At 40.7% G+C, this 19,953-nt stretch overlaps 1 protein-coding gene across 3 annotated transcripts in view; it reads left to right on the top strand.

The window, feature by feature from the left end:
* Positions 1-19,722, top strand: part of zmp:0000001236 (mastermind-like protein 2) — a 352,226-nt gene extending 332,504 nt beyond the window's left edge. For all 3 annotated transcript variants that reach the window (XM_059964654.1, XM_059964657.1, XM_059964656.1), the window contains exons 3-5: positions 9,861-10,076; positions 13,991-14,102; positions 16,526-19,722. In XM_059964654.1, the coding sequence (XP_059820637.1) occupies positions 9,861-10,076; positions 13,991-14,102; positions 16,526-17,589 (1,392 nt within the window). In that variant the 3' untranslated portion in view covers positions 17,590-19,722. The remainder of the gene's footprint in view (positions 1-9,860; positions 10,077-13,990; positions 14,103-16,525) is intronic.
* The last annotated feature ends 231 nt before the right edge of the window (positions 19,723-19,953 follow it).

The following is a 19,953-nucleotide window of genomic DNA, read 5'->3' as shown; positions in this document are numbered from 1 at the left end:
AGATTGTCTTCTTCAGCCCTGACTTTGCCAGCAGACTCGTGGGGATTCATAGACTCTGACCATCAGGCCTCAATGTCTGCGCTACCAACTGGCCTTCGTCCTTTGTCCTTGGCACCTGATCAACCTTTGCACTTCTATCTGGACCTCTAATTGACCTTCGGGCTTCGATCTTCAGTGTTGACTCAGGATACAACTTGTTATTCACGGTATGTTTTGATGTACCTGTGATAAATAAATGAAACTGAATCTAAATGACCTGAGAGTCTCCCCAGCTGCAGCCCCAAGCCAGGCCACACTGTTGCCTGGCCCTAAGCTGAACCTGTTACCTCGTGCCTTCCTTGATTATTAAGACCCTGCGCTTCCAGTGCAATAAGCACTCTGTTGATAAAACCTCAGCCTTCAAAATCCACTATTGCGGGACTATCCAACAAGCTCTCATTTCTTAATCATTTATAAATTTCAGCTCTCTTAAAATTCTTGTCAATATCTTACCTCACACCAAGACCTTATTTATCACACTTGTCATAGCCAGTTGTCTTTTGGTCTTGGTCCCTCGAGGCTTTGAAATAAAACTTATTTTTCAAATGGTCAAGTTGTCCATGGTCACACTCCTCCCATTCTCTGCATCTTGTTACAATCTCCTCGCCAAACTTGGCATTTTCCAATCCCGGTCTTGTGCAAACAGCACTTTCTATGTTCCCTAATGTTCAGCCCCATTCTCCGTAAGCCCCTGAGTGCTCTTTCTCATCCCTTGAACACTTTCCTTAATATCCACCACCTATTTTCTTCGAATCTTGTCCACTTATGATGCAAGAAGTTTACTGCGCCTCCGTCGGATGAAGTCAACTCAGCAGCAAGAATAAATGGACACGTTCTAGCAGCCAGGAGTGAATGACGTAAAGTCTACTCTGCATGAAGTGAGACTGTTGTGCACGCCAGAGCACTTCTGGAAGCATTTCTTCGTGAGTTAGTTCTATAAAAAGGGGCGTCAGGGAGAAGTCGAATGTAAAACTGATTGGTGGTCAATTGAGTGCCTCAAGACAGAATCTAGTTGTGAAATAAAGACACCTGTTATGGACAAAGCAGACTTTGTTCACTCTAAAACTGCTTTTATATTCTTTTGTTTTGGATTGTGGGAACCCTGGTTCCAGGAATTTGAAAGGAAACAGGAGCAATTTAAAATAGAAGTATAAAGTATAAAATAGTAAAACCTCTTAAGTTTGATATTAACATCCAGTATCAGAAATGATTTCAGATCTCAGACATTATGATGAATTATTTACATTTTTGGAGCATGTTACAAAATGACCAACTGAGCCTGTTTCTCATTGCCTTTTTTCAAAGGGTAAATAAAATGAAATAGGTGAAAGCTACTTCTGCACGGCAGGATCTTGCTTTGAAACAGGAAGCAAGACTGGCTTTTTGGTTTCCAAAGATTCACTTGGACATGTGCAGACAGACTTAGGAGCTAAGAGGGTTTAATAATTAATCACTGTCAACCTTTGTTCCTGCTAAAGACCTGATTATTGTAGCAATCTGGTAATGAGCCACAGTTTATGTGTCTGTTGCTATGAGATTGTGAAGGATGATCTTTGGTCTCTGCAAGATATTGCTGTGAGCCTACATTTAATGAGTTTGGATGCAGACAGTTATTGATGGAATAGTTCAGTAATATAGCTGCCTTTCAGTGCTAGCACATAGATTTACAAAGACAATATTCTCTTCACCCTCATCTTGGACACATTTCAAAGACATTGCTCAAATAGCCATTTAATATATTCCTGAACGATCACTGGCATTTCTTTAAAGATTTGTGTACTAAACAGTATAATCCATATTAATTACAGTATAGTTAGTACTGGTGTTGCAGTGGCAATGAATACACGACCAGCCTCCTGGGGAATGGTCTGATTCCTGTGAACTGGGCAATTTACACCCTTTGCCCATTTAAACCTCCATTCCTCCTTCAAGTAAAGCAAATTAAACATTCAATATTGTTGACATTGACTAGCTTGGTCCTGATAGCAACTATTATTTATTTCTTAAAGGTTTGTCTTCACTGCTAATTATTTATGCATGATTAGGATAGTTTAGAGATTCTGAGATACTATTTCATTATAGTGTAATTAAAACAATTACTGTTTTTCAACAACACCTCACAAGAGATTGAAGGCAAAGGTGCCAGATTTGAAGAGCTGCTCTTTCACACACAGTTTGCAGTGCTAATGATATACAGTTCAGTCCAATTCATAATGAGAAGAGGACTTCATATTCTGATTCCTTGAGAACCATGTTAGGGAAAGGAATGCTTCAGGCGTTTCTACGGTGGTAAATGTTTCATATTGTATTGAGTGACATAGATTCAGTGCCTCCCAAGCTAGAAACCTGGCACGCCCATAAATCACCCAGATTTCTGCTTCTAATGAGGATGACAATGGATCAATGGTCAAGATAAGGCTTAGCTAAAATGGAAACCAAGTTAGCGAAATCACAAGCATACCAATTTCATCCTGTGGTATTCATCAGTATAGTTCACACTTGAAAGTAGCCACATCGAAGCAAAATACTGCAAATCTAAAAGAAAAAGTAAACACTTGCCTCTCTCAGATTAGACTTACTGTGGAAATAGGTTATAAATCATAAACGACACATCAGTTCCTCCAGCATGTGTTATGCTTTGGATTTCCAGTATCAGCAGATTCTGTTGTACATAAATCAGCCTTTCAGGTGCAGCTCACCATCAGAATTAATAAAGGATCTAAATTTGAAAGATTAGTATTTTGGTCCTCCATATGAATATTGGTAGATGACTTGGTCAGTGTTCAAAATGCCACAACAGTCTGTAGAATAGATTGCAGAGTCTCAGTTTTCAAAAGCGGGATACAAATGGGGAAAAAAAGCACAAAAGAAAGGATAGAAAAAATGAGAAGGTGGGATAGGAGTAATTGGTTCAGAGTGATACTTAGAAATGCTGGAGGAACTCAGCAGATCCTGCTGAAGGGTCTTGTCCTGAAATGTCACCTGGCTATTCATTTACATAGAGAGCGCCTGACCTTCTGAGTTCCTCCAGCATATTGCATGTGTTACTCTGGATTTCCAGCCTCTGCAGAATCTCGTGTTACTAATTGGTTCAGTTATTCTGAAGGTCGTGTTCACTGTGTAGAAATTCTGAATTTGAATATAGCTTTACAAGTAGAATTCTTTGAACGTGTTAACAACAATTCTGCCAAAGGTCCCTTGCCATGTGTCTTTCCTGCAGATCACTCTTTAAAATCTACAGTAAAGAGGCGAGTCCATTTGCCCTCACTATATAAGATCGGTTTTATACTTCAAGAAAATGCATTGGCAGCTTTCACTCTGTTCAGGATGCAAGTGGAACAAGTCATCTGAACAATAGTGCTGAAATGTGATTTATTGTCAAGTTAGGATTGATAGAGACACAGAATTTACAAATAATATAACTTTATCTTGGAGAAAAGTTTGATAGCAAACTGACTTTGTAGTGGTGACCAAAGGTCAATCTCCCAAATATTTCAGTGGAGAAAGTTTCTTCTCCAGTACTAGATGTCATACAAGCACCTGACAATTTAGAGACAGTGTAAGAGAATGGGGTAAAAGCTGCTTAGGAACTATAAACCCCTCTTTGCATCCTAGTCAGATTTTTTTAGGCAAGTATGCAATAGGTGTTGGCTCCAAGAATATAGTCTCCATTAATCATCACTAATTGGCAATCTAAGAGACCCTAAAAGGATGGATATTTGTATAAAGGAAAATGTTGTCCAGTTGGAAGAAGAATGCTGGAAGAATGTTGAAAGAAGAAGAAGAATGTTGGAAGAAGAAAGTTCTGATTCATAAGAGGCAAAGTTTATTTTAACGCTATTAAGATATTTACAGCAGAATAACTCACCTTTGTATGTAGATTCACAATTTTCATACAATGAAGAAACATGGAGAAATTCTCTTTTCTGCAAAGAAATCTGATGTTTGATTTGCACCTGATCAGAAAGAAAATGAGGGAGTGCTGACTACTGACAATTAGAGGCTGGAATGAAAAAAAAATTCAGGTTGTGTAAAATAACTTGCTCAGAAAAGGGATTTATTTCATGCAAAGGACCACTGGACAACTAAGTTCTATAATGTTTTCTTTCTTCATTAGACATGAATATGCCAAGTTCAGCAAACATCCTGCTGGAGGAATTCAGCAGTTTGAGCAACAGCTGTGTGAGGAAAGGAATTATTGTAGTTTTGTGTCAAAACCCTGCAAAAGGGGATAAAAATGGAGGACTGGAATAAGATCAGAAGATGAGGGAGTGGGTGGTGGGGGAAAAGTGGGTTAGAAGGGAAGGGTAAAGAAGAGAGGATACCTGAAATTTGAGAACTCAACATTCATGCTGTTAGGCTGGAGATCACCCAAATAAACAATGAGGTGGTTTTCCTCCAGTTTGCACCGGGCCTCACCCTGACAATGGAGAAGGCCGTGTATGGGAAGGGGAAATAAAATAGTTTGCAACAAGTCCAGTTACAATTTTCTCTAATACATTATAGGGCTGATTTTACATTATTTTGTCACGTATAAAATGGGAGACCACTGAGAAGCCAAAGAGCTCCCCTGCTGCCACTTCAGTTACTTGGCTTGACTCAGTCCTTTAGGGAGGTCCAGCATTGCTCCTTCCCTGGCCTTCTCTATATTTTGCATAAGTGGACTCTCTTGGATGTACTGCACAAGTTTTGCCCATCCAGGTCCTCTGCACTCTGGGTGACCCCGACGATAACCGGGAAAATTGAAATCCTCCACCAGCACGACCCTGCATTTCTCACAACTACACACAGTTTCTCAACACACTTGCTCCTCAAGTTCCTGCTGACTATTTGGAGTTCTGTAGTATAGCCCTACCAAGGTGACCATCCTCTTCTTATTTCTAGGTTCTACCCAAATGGCATTGTTAGACAAGTCCTCAAGATTATCTTCTCTAAGCACAGCTGTTATGTCCTCCCTGATCAAAAAGTCAACACTCGCTCCATTCTTCCCTGTACCTCCGTGATATGTAAAGCGTTGTTATCGTGGAGAACTGAGCTGTCAGTCCTGCCCTTCTCTTAGACACATTTCAGATATGGCCACAATATTCCAGTCCCTCATAGCAATCCATGAGCTCAGTTCAACTGCATTGCCTTTTAAACTATGTGAGTTGAAATAGGTGCAATTTAAAGCAGTGGTCAGATCTTCCCTTTTACTGTATACATGACTATACTGCTTGCTACGCTTACACCACTTTGGTTGCCGCGGATACTGTATCTCTGTCTTCTCACTGACTTCACTCTCTCAAGACCCAACCCCTGCCAAACTGGTTTAAATCTTCCCCGGTGGCAAAGGTTAGGTTTTAGCACTAGGATATTGGTTTCCCTCTGGTTCAAGTGCAGTCGTCCCTCTTGTTTGGTTTGCCTCTACCCAAAAGAGATCCCAATGATCCAAGAACCTGAATCACTGCCCACTGCACCAGCTCCTCGGCCACGCATTCAGCTGGCCTCTCTTTCTATCCCTGTACCTACTACCACAGAGCACCAGGGGTAATACAGAGATCATTACCCTCAATCTCCTGCATTCTAATTTCTTACTTAATGCCCTACACTCATTCTGCCATGCCATATCCAGGTCATTTGTACAACAATCTCTTGCTCTTTGCTGTTCTCCTTAAGAATTTTCTGCAGCGGCTCAGAGAGGTCCTTAACCCTGGCAACCAGGAAGCAACTTGTCAACCTGGCATCTTTTCTGCAGTCAGACAATCTCCTGCTTTTCTCCCTGACTATTGAATCTCTTATCACTATCAGCCTGTCTGACTGCACCCTTTCACTCTGACCCTCAGAGCCAGTCACAATGTCAGAGGGTTGACTCCTGCTGCTAGCCATTGAAGGAACATCCCCATAAGCTGTATCCAGAGAGGCCTACCTGTCTGTGAGGGGAATGGCCACAGGGAACTCTGCACTCTCTGTCTGCTTCTCCTGGTGGGTCACTCATTTACCTGTACCTTGGCTGTGACAATCCCAATAAAACTTTCATCAATGAAGCCCTTAGCCTCTCAGATGATCCTAGGTACATCAAGCTGCACCTCCAGTTCCTTCACCTGGTCAGTCAGAAGCTACAGCTGGGTGCACTTCCCACAGATACAGTCACAGGGGAGACCCGTGAAGTTCCTGCATTCTCACATCTTGCAGGAGGAGCATTCCACTGCCCGAGCTACCATCCTCCATACTCTGAATCGAGAGCTAAGGATGGACAGTAAAATAAAATCTTACCTGTTATTACCTGTGCCTTTTCAAAGAGCTGCTCTCACTCCCAACACCTGGAGTACTTACTCCATCCACTCACATTATTGACCAAGAACTGTGCCCCCTTTATTTCGCTTCAACAGATGATCAAAGATATTTCCGATTGATAAGTAGATGTTCTATATCAGTTAGAACTATTCTGGGAATTTGCAAGTAAAACAGCTGTCAATAAAGATTCTTTATTTTGTGAAGTACTACACTTAGTTGGCCAGCCTTCACAGAAATCATCACTTTGAAGAAATTAAGAATACACTTTGGGTTTAAAGCAATCTATGACTTTCAGAATTGAATATACCAATGACATTTCAAGTTGTAATTTAATTTCTTGTTAAAAATTAAGGTTGCAAGTGGCTCCTGTCAGAAACTGTTGCTTGATAATAAATAATAAGATAAGAGTCTACACTGGGTGAATTTCTTTCATTGGGTTTCATCCTGATTCCATAGCTCACTGTAAAGGATTATTTAGGGTATACAGACAGACAGACATACTTTACTGATCCCAAGGGAAATTGGGTTTCGTTACAGCCGCGCCAACCAAGAATAGTGTAGAAATATAGCAATATAAAACCATAAATAATTAAATAATAATGAGTTAATCATGCCAATAGGAAATAAGTCCAGGACCAGCCTATTGGCTCAGGGTGTCTGACACTCTGAGGGAGGAGTTGTAAAGTTTGATGGCCACAGGCATAAATGACTTCCTATGATGCTCAATGTTACATCTCGGTGGAATGAGTCTCTGGCTAAACGTACTCCTGTGCCTAACCAGTACATTATGGAGTGAATGGGAGTCATTGTCCAAGATGGCATGCAACTTGGACAGCATCTTCTTTTCAGACACCACCGTCAGAGAGCGTATGTAGGCATTGCTGGCAAAATCAGCCCTCGAGACATTGGTGGTGAACCTCCTTCAAGCAAGTGCAATTCTTCTGGTATGAATAGTCCCACAGTGTTGTGGAGAAGGCATTGTAGATTGGAGGCCCAGTGACAATGAAGGAATAGTAGTTTATTTCTCAGTCAGGATGATGCATGATTTGGAGCCGATGAGGGTGTTTCCTCCCTCCTGCTGCTTTGCGCTTCCATGGCGGTAGGGTTTACAGCATTGAGAACTGCTGTCAGAGAGTATCCTGGTTATTTTGTAAATGGCACACAGTGCAGCCATGGTGCACCAGTAGATGTTTAGGGTGGTGGATGAGTGCCAATCAAGCAGGCTGTCTTGACTTGATCTGGATAGTATTTAGATTATGCAGACACGTGGAGAGTATTTCATTGTAGGATGTGTTCAAAAATTTTGGGTGGTTAAGAGATGAGACACTCACAGGGATATTCCAAATCCCTTGTAGGTGCAGTATTTAATGTGGCTACTCAAGTTCAGTTTCTGGTCAGAGATAACTACAGAATTTTGATAATGACAGTGACATTATTGAATGCAAGAGTAGATGGAGGTTAGACTCTCTCATCTTGGGGGTAGTTTTTCTTTCTGACTCTCGTGCAGCATAAATGTTAACCTCTTTTCAGTTTCTGTTTAAATGTCTAGAACGTGCCTTTTGCACGCATGGGCTGATTCTGTCTGAGGAACTGAACATTGTGCAGACAGGAGCAAACATTCCTACCAATGAGGTGATGATGGAAGAAAGTCATTGATGCAGCAGCAGAATATGACTGGGCCAAGGGCACAGGGAACTCTGCAGGGATGGCTGAAGATCACAAACAGTGTGCAAGGCATGACTACAACTAACGGAGTCCATTGGTCCATTGGCATCACCTTTACCAAGACTCCTTATTGTCAAACAGTCTCTTGATGTGAAGAGCAGCCATTTTCCTTATCATTTTGCACTCGGCCCTGTGGGTCTGTGTTTTCACTACTTTGAAATGAGTTTCAGGGCAGTACAATGCCAATTGCAGCATTGTGGCACGTTAGCCCCACCAGCCAGGAATGAGTTCCTCCCCAGTGAACTTCCAGCCCCCTCAGCTGGTTAATGAAAAGTGCTATAATAGCGCTGAGGGGTGGATTGTATTGTTTATGTAAATATTACAGAATACATTCCTGATACCAATTTTGGGCAGTTATCCCATTTTGGGACTTAAATCATCATTCTTGTGGTCAATGATATCATCTTACTCCAAATTTATATTAATTATTTTCATCTCCCAGTAACCTTTTAGTCCAAAGCAATATGGAAAACTTTAAAATTTGTGCAGCCTTGTGGTTTTGTAGAGGTTTTTCTGTCCACAGCCGACTGTGAGGCATTTTCTTGATGTACAAGACTGATCCAGATTGACTCAACATCAGTCTTAGCGCCTCACTAATTACTGCAAAATGTTGGACCTTGCAACGTGGGAAATGGGTCTGCCAATCTCTGATGCTGGGTACTTTTCCATTAGCTCTTCAGAGCAGTGCTTTGTTTAGTGAGATACAACATGGAATAGGCCTGTCCTGTCCTTCGAGCCGATTTAATCCTGGCCTAATCACGGGATTAGTGGTGAATCTGAGGAATTTGTTGCCACGAGCGCCTGTGGAGGCCAAGTCATTGGGTGCATTTAAGGCAGAGCTAGATAGGTTCTTGATTAGCCAGGGCATCAGAGGGTATGGGGGAAGGCAGGGAGTGGAGATGACTGGAAGAATTGAATCAACCCATGATTGAATAGTGGAGCAGGCTCGATGGGCTGAATGGCCTACTTCTGCTCCTATATCTTATGCTCTTATGGGACAATTTACAATGACCTACCAACCAATACATTTTTGGACTGTGGAAGGAAACCGGAGCTTCTGGAGAAAAGCCCGCGGTCACAAAGAGAATGGACAGGCAGTGGTGAGACATGAGTTGAGTTAGTAGCTGTCTGACATTAAAGAGAAACACACACAAAATGCTGGAGAAACTCAGCAGGTCAGGCAACATCTATGGACTGGAATAAAAAGTCAATGCTCCAGGCCAATATTTTGGTCTTTTGGTCAAAATTCCAGTCCTTGTCACAACAGTGAGGTGAATCTAATTCCAGGGTCTGGAGTATCTTGTGGTACTCATTTTTCAGTTATCATTTATAATTTGAAAATGATCTTTTATCTTCTTTATTTCATAAAACTGAACAGTTTTATTGTTTGCTGTTCTTCTGATTTTTGTTAAGAAGGGAGTTTATCTGAAATAATATTGCTCCTTTTTGTGATAACTCAGGGTTTGTACATTTGTGGACACTTCTAAAAGACCATGTTGAAATGCATTGTTTCCTGACACAGAATTCCTGGCTTCAGCTGTCATCATGAATAGTTACAGATTGATGATGGACTTCTTTAAAAAAAAGAAAGTAATTTGGCCTCCCTGTGAATTACAAGTGCATGGAAAAACCTATGATTAAGCTTTAAAATGGTTACAGAGATGTATGAGGAATAAATGAAATCATGTATTACAATTTTGAATTAACTAGAGAATGATTTTTTCCTGATCACATGCCATATTCCTTACGATACATTTTTCCCTAAATAATGCTGAAATTTATCAAGTTTCTGCACAAGAAATGACTCTTCTTTCCTTTCTCAGGATCAGAATTCTGTGGTGGGCCCAAGCCCAGGCCCAGGCCCAGGCACAAGTCAAAATCCTAATACCTGTCCAAACCCAAATCCTGGCAACAGCTACATTAACAACACTCACCAGGCTGTGTTAAAACAACAGCTGATGGAGAAGAAACAGGCCATACAGAGGCAGATGATAGAACATCAGAAACTGCTCTTTCGGCAACAAATCTTGGCAGACACGGTACAGTATTTTCCAGTCTCTACTAATATGCCTGGATTTTATTTTTCCTTATATTAAACCGTGGAGTGGCCAATCTGTATAGTTTAAAGCCTGAGCTCCCATTAATTTTTAAGCTGTATCCTATCATTTCTAGTCTATAGCAGAATAAACAAGCAACAGTCATTTTCTGTAGCTGGTGCTTCTCTCATTGTTTCACCATTAGAGACTGTCGTTCACAGGAGAATTTCGAGCCTTCATTTTAAAACCGTCTGGGTTTTGGCCATTACTTGTGCACTGAGCTAAGAATTTACCTGCTGCTCTGCTAATGAGGTTCAGGCTGTCATAACCTCTTTTTGAATCTGACCTGCTGAGTTGTATGGCTCCTCTTCCCACTCTGCATCAGGTGGGAACCAGCTGAGGTTGCTCACAAGCACCAAGTAAGTGGCTTACTCTGTTAAATTGCAAGAGTGGAAGCCTTCCATGTCGTGCAGAATATATGAATCTTCAGCATCAATTAGAAACAGTGACAACTAAACAGTCACTGTGAAAAAACACACCAGGCCCTGCCTCTGAGCCAAGTATGAAAGGGCGGTTACTCATTGATGTAGCCATATTTGTACTTTATCTGTATACCTCTTTAGTCTGATCACTAGATGATGAGGTTCATCAACAACCCATGGACTTTTTCATCAGTTTTGAACATTTCAACTGAATAATTCAGTGTTAAGTCCCAGACCCAGCATTCTGCCCTTTTGGCTCAATCACATAAAATGTTCCATCTCAAAGGAATAAGTTGTGAACTGCCTTGCACCCCCCCCCCCTTGGTGAGCTCCAAACTTTGCAAAATTGAGGCCAGAAGAAGACTTTCGATCACACGTTGCTATTTATGGCCCCTTGTCCCAACTATAGGCAAGTTGTTCTGAGGTTCTGGCAGCACAGAGCAAACGACTGGCCGATATCAAAACCACTTGGTAATGAGTTAATAATCTCACCAGAAAATCTGATTGATTTTGGTGCTCTTGGTTGTAGAATCAATATTGCCCATGATTTTGAGAAGAACTCCCTTGCCATTTCTCAAAATAAAATTATTGCTTATAGCATATGTTATATGCTTGCCAAAGGATAACATCCTTGATAACATCCTTCTCTCAATTCTGTACTGCAACGTCAGCCTAGCTTGAATTTTATAACATCACATAAAAGTTAAGGTAGATTTTCCACTCCTCTGTTCTCAACAATCTCAAAATAATATCTCAATCCAAGGATGTTGTTCAAACCTTGGCTCTGTACCTAAACTGTGCAGCTGCTGAACTCCCTCTGTGTTTGTCAATGCATGAGTGGGTTTCATTTAAAATTACATACAAGTGAGAGTAAACACTTGGCTGGCAAGTAGAACTTCCCCATCAATGGTGCATGTAGATCAAGGGCAGAGATATATATAAATCTGGTGCCTCTAAATGTCCTCAAAGCCCTCAATCTCCTGAAGGGATTTGCTGCAACCGCAGGAAAGCCACCTGCTTGGATTCTGTGGGATAAAACAAGCAAAATTGCTAGTCAAAATCTACCATTCCTATAAAGACTTGTGTATGATGTAAAAACCCTGCTGGGGTTGGCAATGCTGTTTTTCATTTGCTGTGGAAGTCTGCACCTGGCCCACTGATGCCTAAGGGTCTTGATTTGGATGCAAGGGAACAGCAGCTGGAACCTCAAGTTAGGAGTGTGGTAATCAAAGAAGTTTCATAGTTTAGTTATTGATACAATACCACTCTCAAGACTTTTGAGATACATTTTACTGGTGATTGTCTTTTATGTTCAAAAATCTTCAAGTTGTAATTTTAAGTTTTAAATTTAAGTTATTTAAATGTAATGTTTTAATTATTTTGTGTGGCATAGTCTGTCAGCATTAAGTATTTTGACTTGTTTTGAGCTCATGGGCATCAAAATCTCTCTCACAATTTAAAGCAAATTACATTGTTGACTTCTGATAGGCTGGGATTGTTTCCATGTTCAAGTTTAATTGCCATTCCACCATACACGAACACCCATGAATACAGCCAAATAAAACAGTGTTACTTCGGGGCCAGGGTGCAGAACACAGTACCAACAGTCACACACAGCTCAAGGTACATGTAGCACATATGGGATAGGAGTAAGTTAATAGTCACACAAAAAATATATGATTCAAGTCCCTGAGTCCATGAATGTTGCAGCAGTCTGCAGTCGAACACAATACAGCTTGTCTTCTGTCGAGCAAACTTTGAGGGGCAGCACTGACTCCAGCAAAGACTCCGCGCCACACTGACTCCGGTAATCCGGTGGAGTGCCTGATTCCCACACCTCCCCTGGGAGGCTGAAAACAAGAGACACCTCAGCTTGAGGTGGGGTCCTCACTGCAGCAGAAGCCACCCAGCACCCATGCCACTGTCCACACTGGAACGTGGAAGACTGAGGGGTGACATTAAGGAAATTTGGAGAGATCTTTCCAAGGGTAGAGGAGTCTAAAGTTATAGGACATAGGTTTAAGGTGAGAAGGAAAACATTTATAGGAGATATAAATATAAAGGAGACATAAATAGTTAAAAATATCTGTGATGCAAGTTTTCATAAGAATGATAGAGGAGGTGCTAGAGAGAGGTACAATAACAGAGGTTAGAAAGCATCTGGACAGATACATAGATAGGAAAGGACTGTGGGCCAAATGCAGGAAAATGAGATTAGTGTAGACGGCCATCTTTGGTCAACATGGACAAATCAGGCTGAAGAGCCTGTTTCCATAACCTCATGTCATCCTGTCCTCAATGTGACTCAGTCAATCTGTGGATCAGTTTAAAAATTTTCTTCCCTTGTTTTTGCCCACAGCGTAATCTCCCAAAGAAACACAAGATTCTAAGACCCGTGTCTTCCTTAAGCTCAGCCCCTTGAGCTTCCCTTTTCTTTAGGTCAGCCTTTGACAGTCTTGTGTTCGGGAATGGCTTGGTTGGGCGCATCTATGATTCAAAAGGTTATGATTTGAAGTCCCACACCTGAACGAAGGGTACAAAAACCTCAGTTGACATCCTAGCTCAGTTCTGAGTGATTGCTGACATTTGGAACTGGTTTCAAACCAATCCCCACCTGCTCCCTGAGATGCATGTAAAAGAATCCACAACTTTAGAATGAAAATAGGGGATATTAAGTAATAGATTGATCTTCTCGATCGGGTCTATTCTTATCTTTCATTCAACACTAGTATTGGTCCCTGCAACAGCATTCCTGTCATCTCATCTATATTTGTCACAAATCTGTGAATACATTCACAACAATAATTCAAAAGGCTGCAAAATACTTTAGACATTCCAGAAATAGACTTGAAAAGTACTGTATTAATGTAAATCTACTTTTGATCATGTAAAGCCTTAACTCTGGAATTCTCTCCCTTGGCATTTTTTCTCCCCATCTTTATGACCCTATATAAAGTCTCACTCCCCTTCTCCTAACATACTCTTTGATTCATTAGTGAATCAAACATGTGCTTTACCCAAACATGAACATAGTCTAGAACTAATGCAAAGAAGTTCCTGTAATATCTCTTAGGTTTAAGTAGAGCTGACGTTGAACAGCAGAATCTGTGGAAGAGGGTAATCTCTCCAGATAACACACTTCTCTCAAGATGCAAACTTTCAGATGTTACACATATTTTCTGTTTACTCCGCAAGAAAACTGATTGTCTATATGATGATGACACAACTTAAGCAATGTGTCCGTCAGATTGTTGTCATCTACTGCTTAACAAAAGGTTGATGGACAGCATTGACTGTTTAAGAAAGTGCATGTCAGCCACCACGACTCACCTGTGAAGTTGTTTGCTACAAAGAATCTGTAATGAGGAGAAAAGGGCAAAAAAACTGCTAAGTGCTTTTTTGGAAACCTTAATGATGGCCTTTTTTTCTGGTTAGGAGAAAATGAACACGCAGGAACAGCTTAACAGGCACTTGACGAGGCCACCTCCAGATTATAAAGAGCAAAGGCGAAATATAGTTGGAATCCCACAGCCAAGTCAATATCCAGGTAACAGCAAAAATAGCATTACGACTTGCAATTTTTCTTTTGGCACTTTGAAATAAAGGCATAATGTAAAATTATTACCTGTGAATTATTGTTTGCTTCTGGGTCACTGTCAGTCTCAACTTAGCTGGTAGCACTCTTGTCTCTAAATCATCAAGTTATTGGTATAAGTCCCACTCTAAAGACTCAATCACAAAATTCTCGATTGGCATTTGGAGTGTATTGTTGAAGGTGTGTTCCATTGTCAAAGGTGGTAGAGAAATTCAGAGGTGAGTATATAGGATTTCTTAAAAGGCAGGACATGCAACATCTGTCCTTTCAAACCTCTTCCTTTCCCAACAAAAGAGTCTTTCTAGGAGAAGCATCCAGCTCTTCTTTCAATTTAGTATTCAAGGACTGCATGATCACTGTACAGAGCCTCTGCATTTGCTGTGCAGGGAACACCCTGAGCTTTTGGTTACCTACCACTTTCATTCACCAGCCGAATCTTCTGTCAGACCTCCCTGCCTCTGGCCTTCTCCACTGATGCTTTGAGGCCCAATACAAGCTTGAGGAACAACATCTCGTCTTCTATCTGAGCATGTTTCAGCCTTCTGGACTCAATATCAAATTCAGCCACTTTAGGAACACTTTCTTCTGACCATATCAGAACAGGTCATTTCTATCTGCCATTATTTTGGTTCAGTTCTTCTTTCTTTTTGCTGTGAGGAACTGGGCCTGCTGGGCATGTCCCACAGCCTTGCTATTAGCAACACATTACATCAGGGGTTTCCAGCCTGGGGTCCATGGACCCTTTGCTTAATGGTTTTGGTTCATGGCATAAAAAAGGTTGAGAACTCCTGCAGTACCTAGAAGAATAATCTGATTTTACTGTTTCTCCAACTGCTACATTAACTAATTGCCTTTGTCCCCCACCTTCTCTGCTCCTGAAAATTAGTCTATGTTCTTTCTTCCACAGTTCTGACAGAGGGTCTCAGACTTGAAATGTTAGGTGTTCCTCTTTCTACAGACAGTGCCTGACCAGCTGAGTATTTCCCCGTTTTCGGGGGAAAACGTGGGAAGGAGAAAGTTGGAAATGTCCTTCTCCGCACGTTACTGGAAATGGAATTCAGCTTGTGTTCTGCTGCTGGCGCAGGTTGTGCACTATACTTCACAGTCTGAAACTGTGGTCTATTACAACTGTCCAAACCACCATCCAGCCCATTCTTGACAGCATCAGAATGATATGTGATACAATTGGTTGACATGGAGAATGCTTACAGAAAAATTAGATTCTAGTAGTGTTCTTGGCAATCTTGCGTCAGGAAAGGTGAGGCTATATAGGGAGGATAGAATCATTGAGAGATAAAGCATGAGAACCTGCCCACATTAGCCATCCACAGTAATCCCAGAGACACAATAGGCTGTAGATGCTGAACCTGAAGCAACATTTTTAAAAACCGCCAGAAGGTTGCTCATTTAACGTGGAAGGAAGGGTGAATTTCTTCACCCAGAAGTTCATGAATCTTTAGAAATGCATACTTTGGAAATGTAGGAAAAGGCAGGAAGGTGGAATTGAGGCCAGAACTATTGGTGATGAAGCCGGCTTGTACAATGATGTAGCTTCTCCCACTTGAATGCTCTTATCTTCTCCCAAAGAGTTTTTGACCTGAAATATAAACTATATTTCTTTTACAACAGATGATGTCTAACCAGCTGCCTGTTTCCAGAGATCAGTGTTTCTGGTTTTAGTTCTCAAGTTTTAGGTGGTTGCCAATGCACTAGATGTGCCCAGTTTTCCTTTACATGATAGAAGCAGCTGACGTGCCACCACCTGTCATACATTCATGCCAGTGTTTGGGTTTATTCTCAGTTCATCTCACTGATGTTGTAAAGAGTTTGGTGAGCAAGCATACAGATGGGCTTGGCACTACAAAAAAAACAGCCTTTTCCTAATTTCCAAGTGATTTTTCCCCCCACTAAGGCAACAATATTACCTTACAGCTCCTGATGCAAGACTGACAAGCTCAGAATGAAACTGATTTTGTTTTTACTTGACCTGTGTAGTTTAGTCAGTGTAAGTCGTACGTGGTTGAACAATCCAGTGCTGTTTTTAAAAAATGTACAATGTGTAGCTGCAATGTGAGAGAGCATCGTGTTTCTTCCCTCAACTGAAATATTTTAGTCAGCTACACATAATTAAAACAATTATTATGTGCTTTGCAATGATTATTCCATTCCAGTAAATCACCCAGACTAGCAAGCTTTCAAATCATGGATAAACTTGCTGACAGATTTCTTTACCCTTTACCATTAGTAAAATTTCAACCATGCATGGCCCCACTAATGACTTCTTCCTTGCAGTGTTTAAACAAATTTCTGTGCTTTTTTCCACTATTTGAAATCTATTTATATCTGAACATGTCTTATGAAAATTAATCTTCCAGGTGCAGCTCCAGCATTGGGATTGGCGGTGTCTCAGGCCTTACCAAATTCTGCTCCAAATCACCGTGTGATCCCTCCAAACTCAAACCTTTTGCAAGTGAATTCGCCGGGCAACCAGGGACCTAGGATGCCTCCTATTTCTGGAACTCAAAGCGACAGAACTATAGGAATGTATGGAAGCGTGTCGGCTTCCCAGCAGGCAGTGTACACAGTTTCATCAAGCGTTAATCAGCTGCAACATCACACAAGCCAAAGTCCAATGGGAATGACCCAGAACAGTGTAATGATACCAAGGCAGCCAGCGTTAGGTCAAGGGACCACAGTGTCAGGGTTTGGCACTGCGTCTGTTGGGAGTTCTGCCATTTCTCAGCAGCAGATGAGACCCGTTTTGAACCATATTAGCAGTAGTATGTCAGCACAGACGCAAAGACTAACAAACATGATGACCAATTCCAGTCTGGCACCGCAGAACTGGACACCCCCGGGGGCACAGGTGACTCCAAAACAGGCACAAATGGGACCCAATGTAAAATTCCCTAATAACTCTCCTTTTCCCAACCAGTCTGTACAGCCTAATATGTCCAATCAACACTTTTCTCAGCGAGGTATGGCGCCACCAAACCAGATAACTCCCGGAGTTCAGATACGACCTTTGGCACAAATGAACCAAGGTATGAGTGGACAGACAGTAGGTTCACTGGGTGGGCCAACTCCAAGGGCTAATCAGCCTAGACCTCAACCGCAAGCTATGGCTGTAATGAGCCAATCAGCAGCAAGCATGGCTGTGATAAGCCAATCAGCAGCAAGCATGGCTGTGATAAGCCAGGCACCTTCAGTGCAAACGTTGCCTACAACCAATTTTTCATCCACCAACCAGCCCACTCGAAGTTACCAGGGAACAAATCATAACAGTGACTTGCCGTTTGACTTCCTCAACCAACAAGGTGACAGTGCACTGTCAGGGCTCAGCAGTGACTCGGATTTCCTTGACTCATTGATAAAAAGTAGCAACGATGACTGGATGAAGGACTTAAATCTGGATGAGATCTTGGGGCAGCATTCATGAAGAAGCCAGAGGATTTTAAATGTTATCCATCGGTTGGAGAGGCACTGATGGACAAAATTTATCCGTGCCTATAGCCAGCTGACGAGGAGCCTCACAGTAAATCGCAGGAGTGCACAATTGTGCCCGATTAGATATTGGTTGCCCAATGGATAACTAGTTAAAAACATAACCATTATATCCTCCCTACCACATGTACATTACTGGGCTCAAAATGCATAGATTTTATGTGCTTAAAGAAAGGTTTTGTAAGATATGTTTTTTTTACTGAAAATCATATTCTCTGTAAGAAGATTATATTTATACTTTTTTCTGAGAAAAGTTCTGTGAATCATTGTAGTGCAACATTTTTACTTACTGAAATTAAATTGTACATGTTTGTATTCTGTCATAGTTTTAAATTAACTTACATGTTAGATCAGCAGTCTACTTATTACCAGTTTCAAATGCATACAGTAGTTTGCTTTTAAAGTGTTTTACAGTATAGTTATTGTTTTATAAATGACCTGTTCTACTTTCATTGATTTTGTTACAGTCCCAACAGAGTACTTTATCTTCACTTACAGTACATTTATCCATTGTGAACTTCTGTGGCAAACCTCCTGAAACTATTAGTTTTATTGATAAACAGCATTATCATTCAGCTACTCCAGCTTCCTAGTAAGTAAACATATGATTTGTTGCTGTATGTTTCCACCTTATCGTGAAGAAAAATGTGTTTGTCAACTCTGAATATTTTTCAGGCAGAACTATGTTCATAAGCTCAGAGTGCAGCATTTACCAACATCACAATAACTTCCATGTATAATTCTGGAGAGAATTCCAGTCTGCCTGTTGCACGGTGTTTGAACTTCTTTTCCTTTTTGTGTGGTTTTGTGGTGAAGCAGCCCCTTTGGGAAATGCACGCTCCTTAAGATTTTCATTTCAGCAGTGCACCTCCAAAGAAGCAAATGCTATTATTTATTCTTAGACTGCTTCTCAGGTTGAACACTCATCGTGGATGGAAGATGCTTTGGAAGGCCGCTATTGGAAAATGGTTATGAGTTGCTCAAATTGTTTTGCGGATCTATGACTCATCTTTCTACCTTAGGTTAATTCCTGCTAAAATATTAGGAATGGTACTAATGCAAATTCATCCTTTAAAAACAAGTTTCAATTCAACTTGTGTATTTTCAGGGACGTTATAATTACTTGTTAATGAATCTTCCGTTTACAATAGATAACTTAGCCATCAGAAATAATCAGCGTGCAAGGAAAAGCAGGGCTACACAACAGATTGAGACATCCCTCATATTAGTAAGTCCAGTAGCATGACTACTTATTGCAGAAGTTCAATCAAAAATTAAAATAGGTTGGTAACATTAACTTCAAGCATTGGTCACATTTTTATGCCCCAAGGATTCAGAATCATGAAGAAATCAAACTTTTTTGCAATCTAGGCCATAATATTAGACCTCACAAGATATATTTGATATTGACTAGGTACATGATGGAAGCCTGCGCCATTTTCTGTCAGAGTCCAATGGCGAAGGTCGGAAATTTCAGGATTGTAATTGTAATTAAGAAATTGCTTATGTAACCAATGTATGTTTAATATTTTTGATTGCATTATACATAACAACTGGGTCAGAAGCATAGAATTGTCATTTTCATTCTGCATTTCTTGGTATCAAAATCTGGAGTGAATAGCATAAATAAAAACCATACATTTCAAGCTGAATGAGTTGATTGTGAGCACTTCACTTTTGGAGCAGTCTGAAGATAAATAGGATTGTCTAACCATTCAGCATTTTTGGCCAGTTTGCATCTGTGTCAATCAGATACAGGTTCTGGTTTTAAGTTTTAATGTTAACATTAAACCCTGGCAGTTAGTAAGACTTTCTTCATTTTCAGCTGAGTATATAATGATGTTGAAAATTTACTTCATGCCACAAAGTTGACTTGCAAACTGAAACAATCAATGATAACGACAGAACCAATTCCTTTAGATATGCATACCATGAAAAATGGTACTTTTGTATCATAGATTTTGTAAAAGTTCTATTGAAACAATATTATTATACTGCATTTTGTATTTTATTGTAATACAATATCTTTCTTGAAGTATTTCCAAATACACTACTGCAGATGCAACAATTTGTCAGAAAACTGCTGTGATTTATTTGTTGTTGTAATTAAACAATAAACGTCCTGATTGCAGACCACATCACACACTCAGTGCACCTAAAAATTTCCAGAGGTGGTATTTTTTTTTAACGGTTTCATTCAAGAAATCTGCAAAGTGTTTTGAACCCCTAGATTTGATCCCATCAGATAACAGATTTAAGCCAGGGAAATATCGAGACAGGCAATCTAGCTTTCCAAAGC

Source organism: Hypanus sabinus, chromosome 3, assembly GCF_030144855.1.
Source record: "Hypanus sabinus isolate sHypSab1 chromosome 3, sHypSab1.hap1, whole genome shotgun sequence".
NCBI lineage: Eukaryota > Metazoa > Chordata > Chondrichthyes > Myliobatiformes > Dasyatidae > Hypanus > Hypanus sabinus.
Note: the sequence above shows the minus strand (reverse complement) of the source record. Positions and strands in the feature narration are given on the sequence as shown.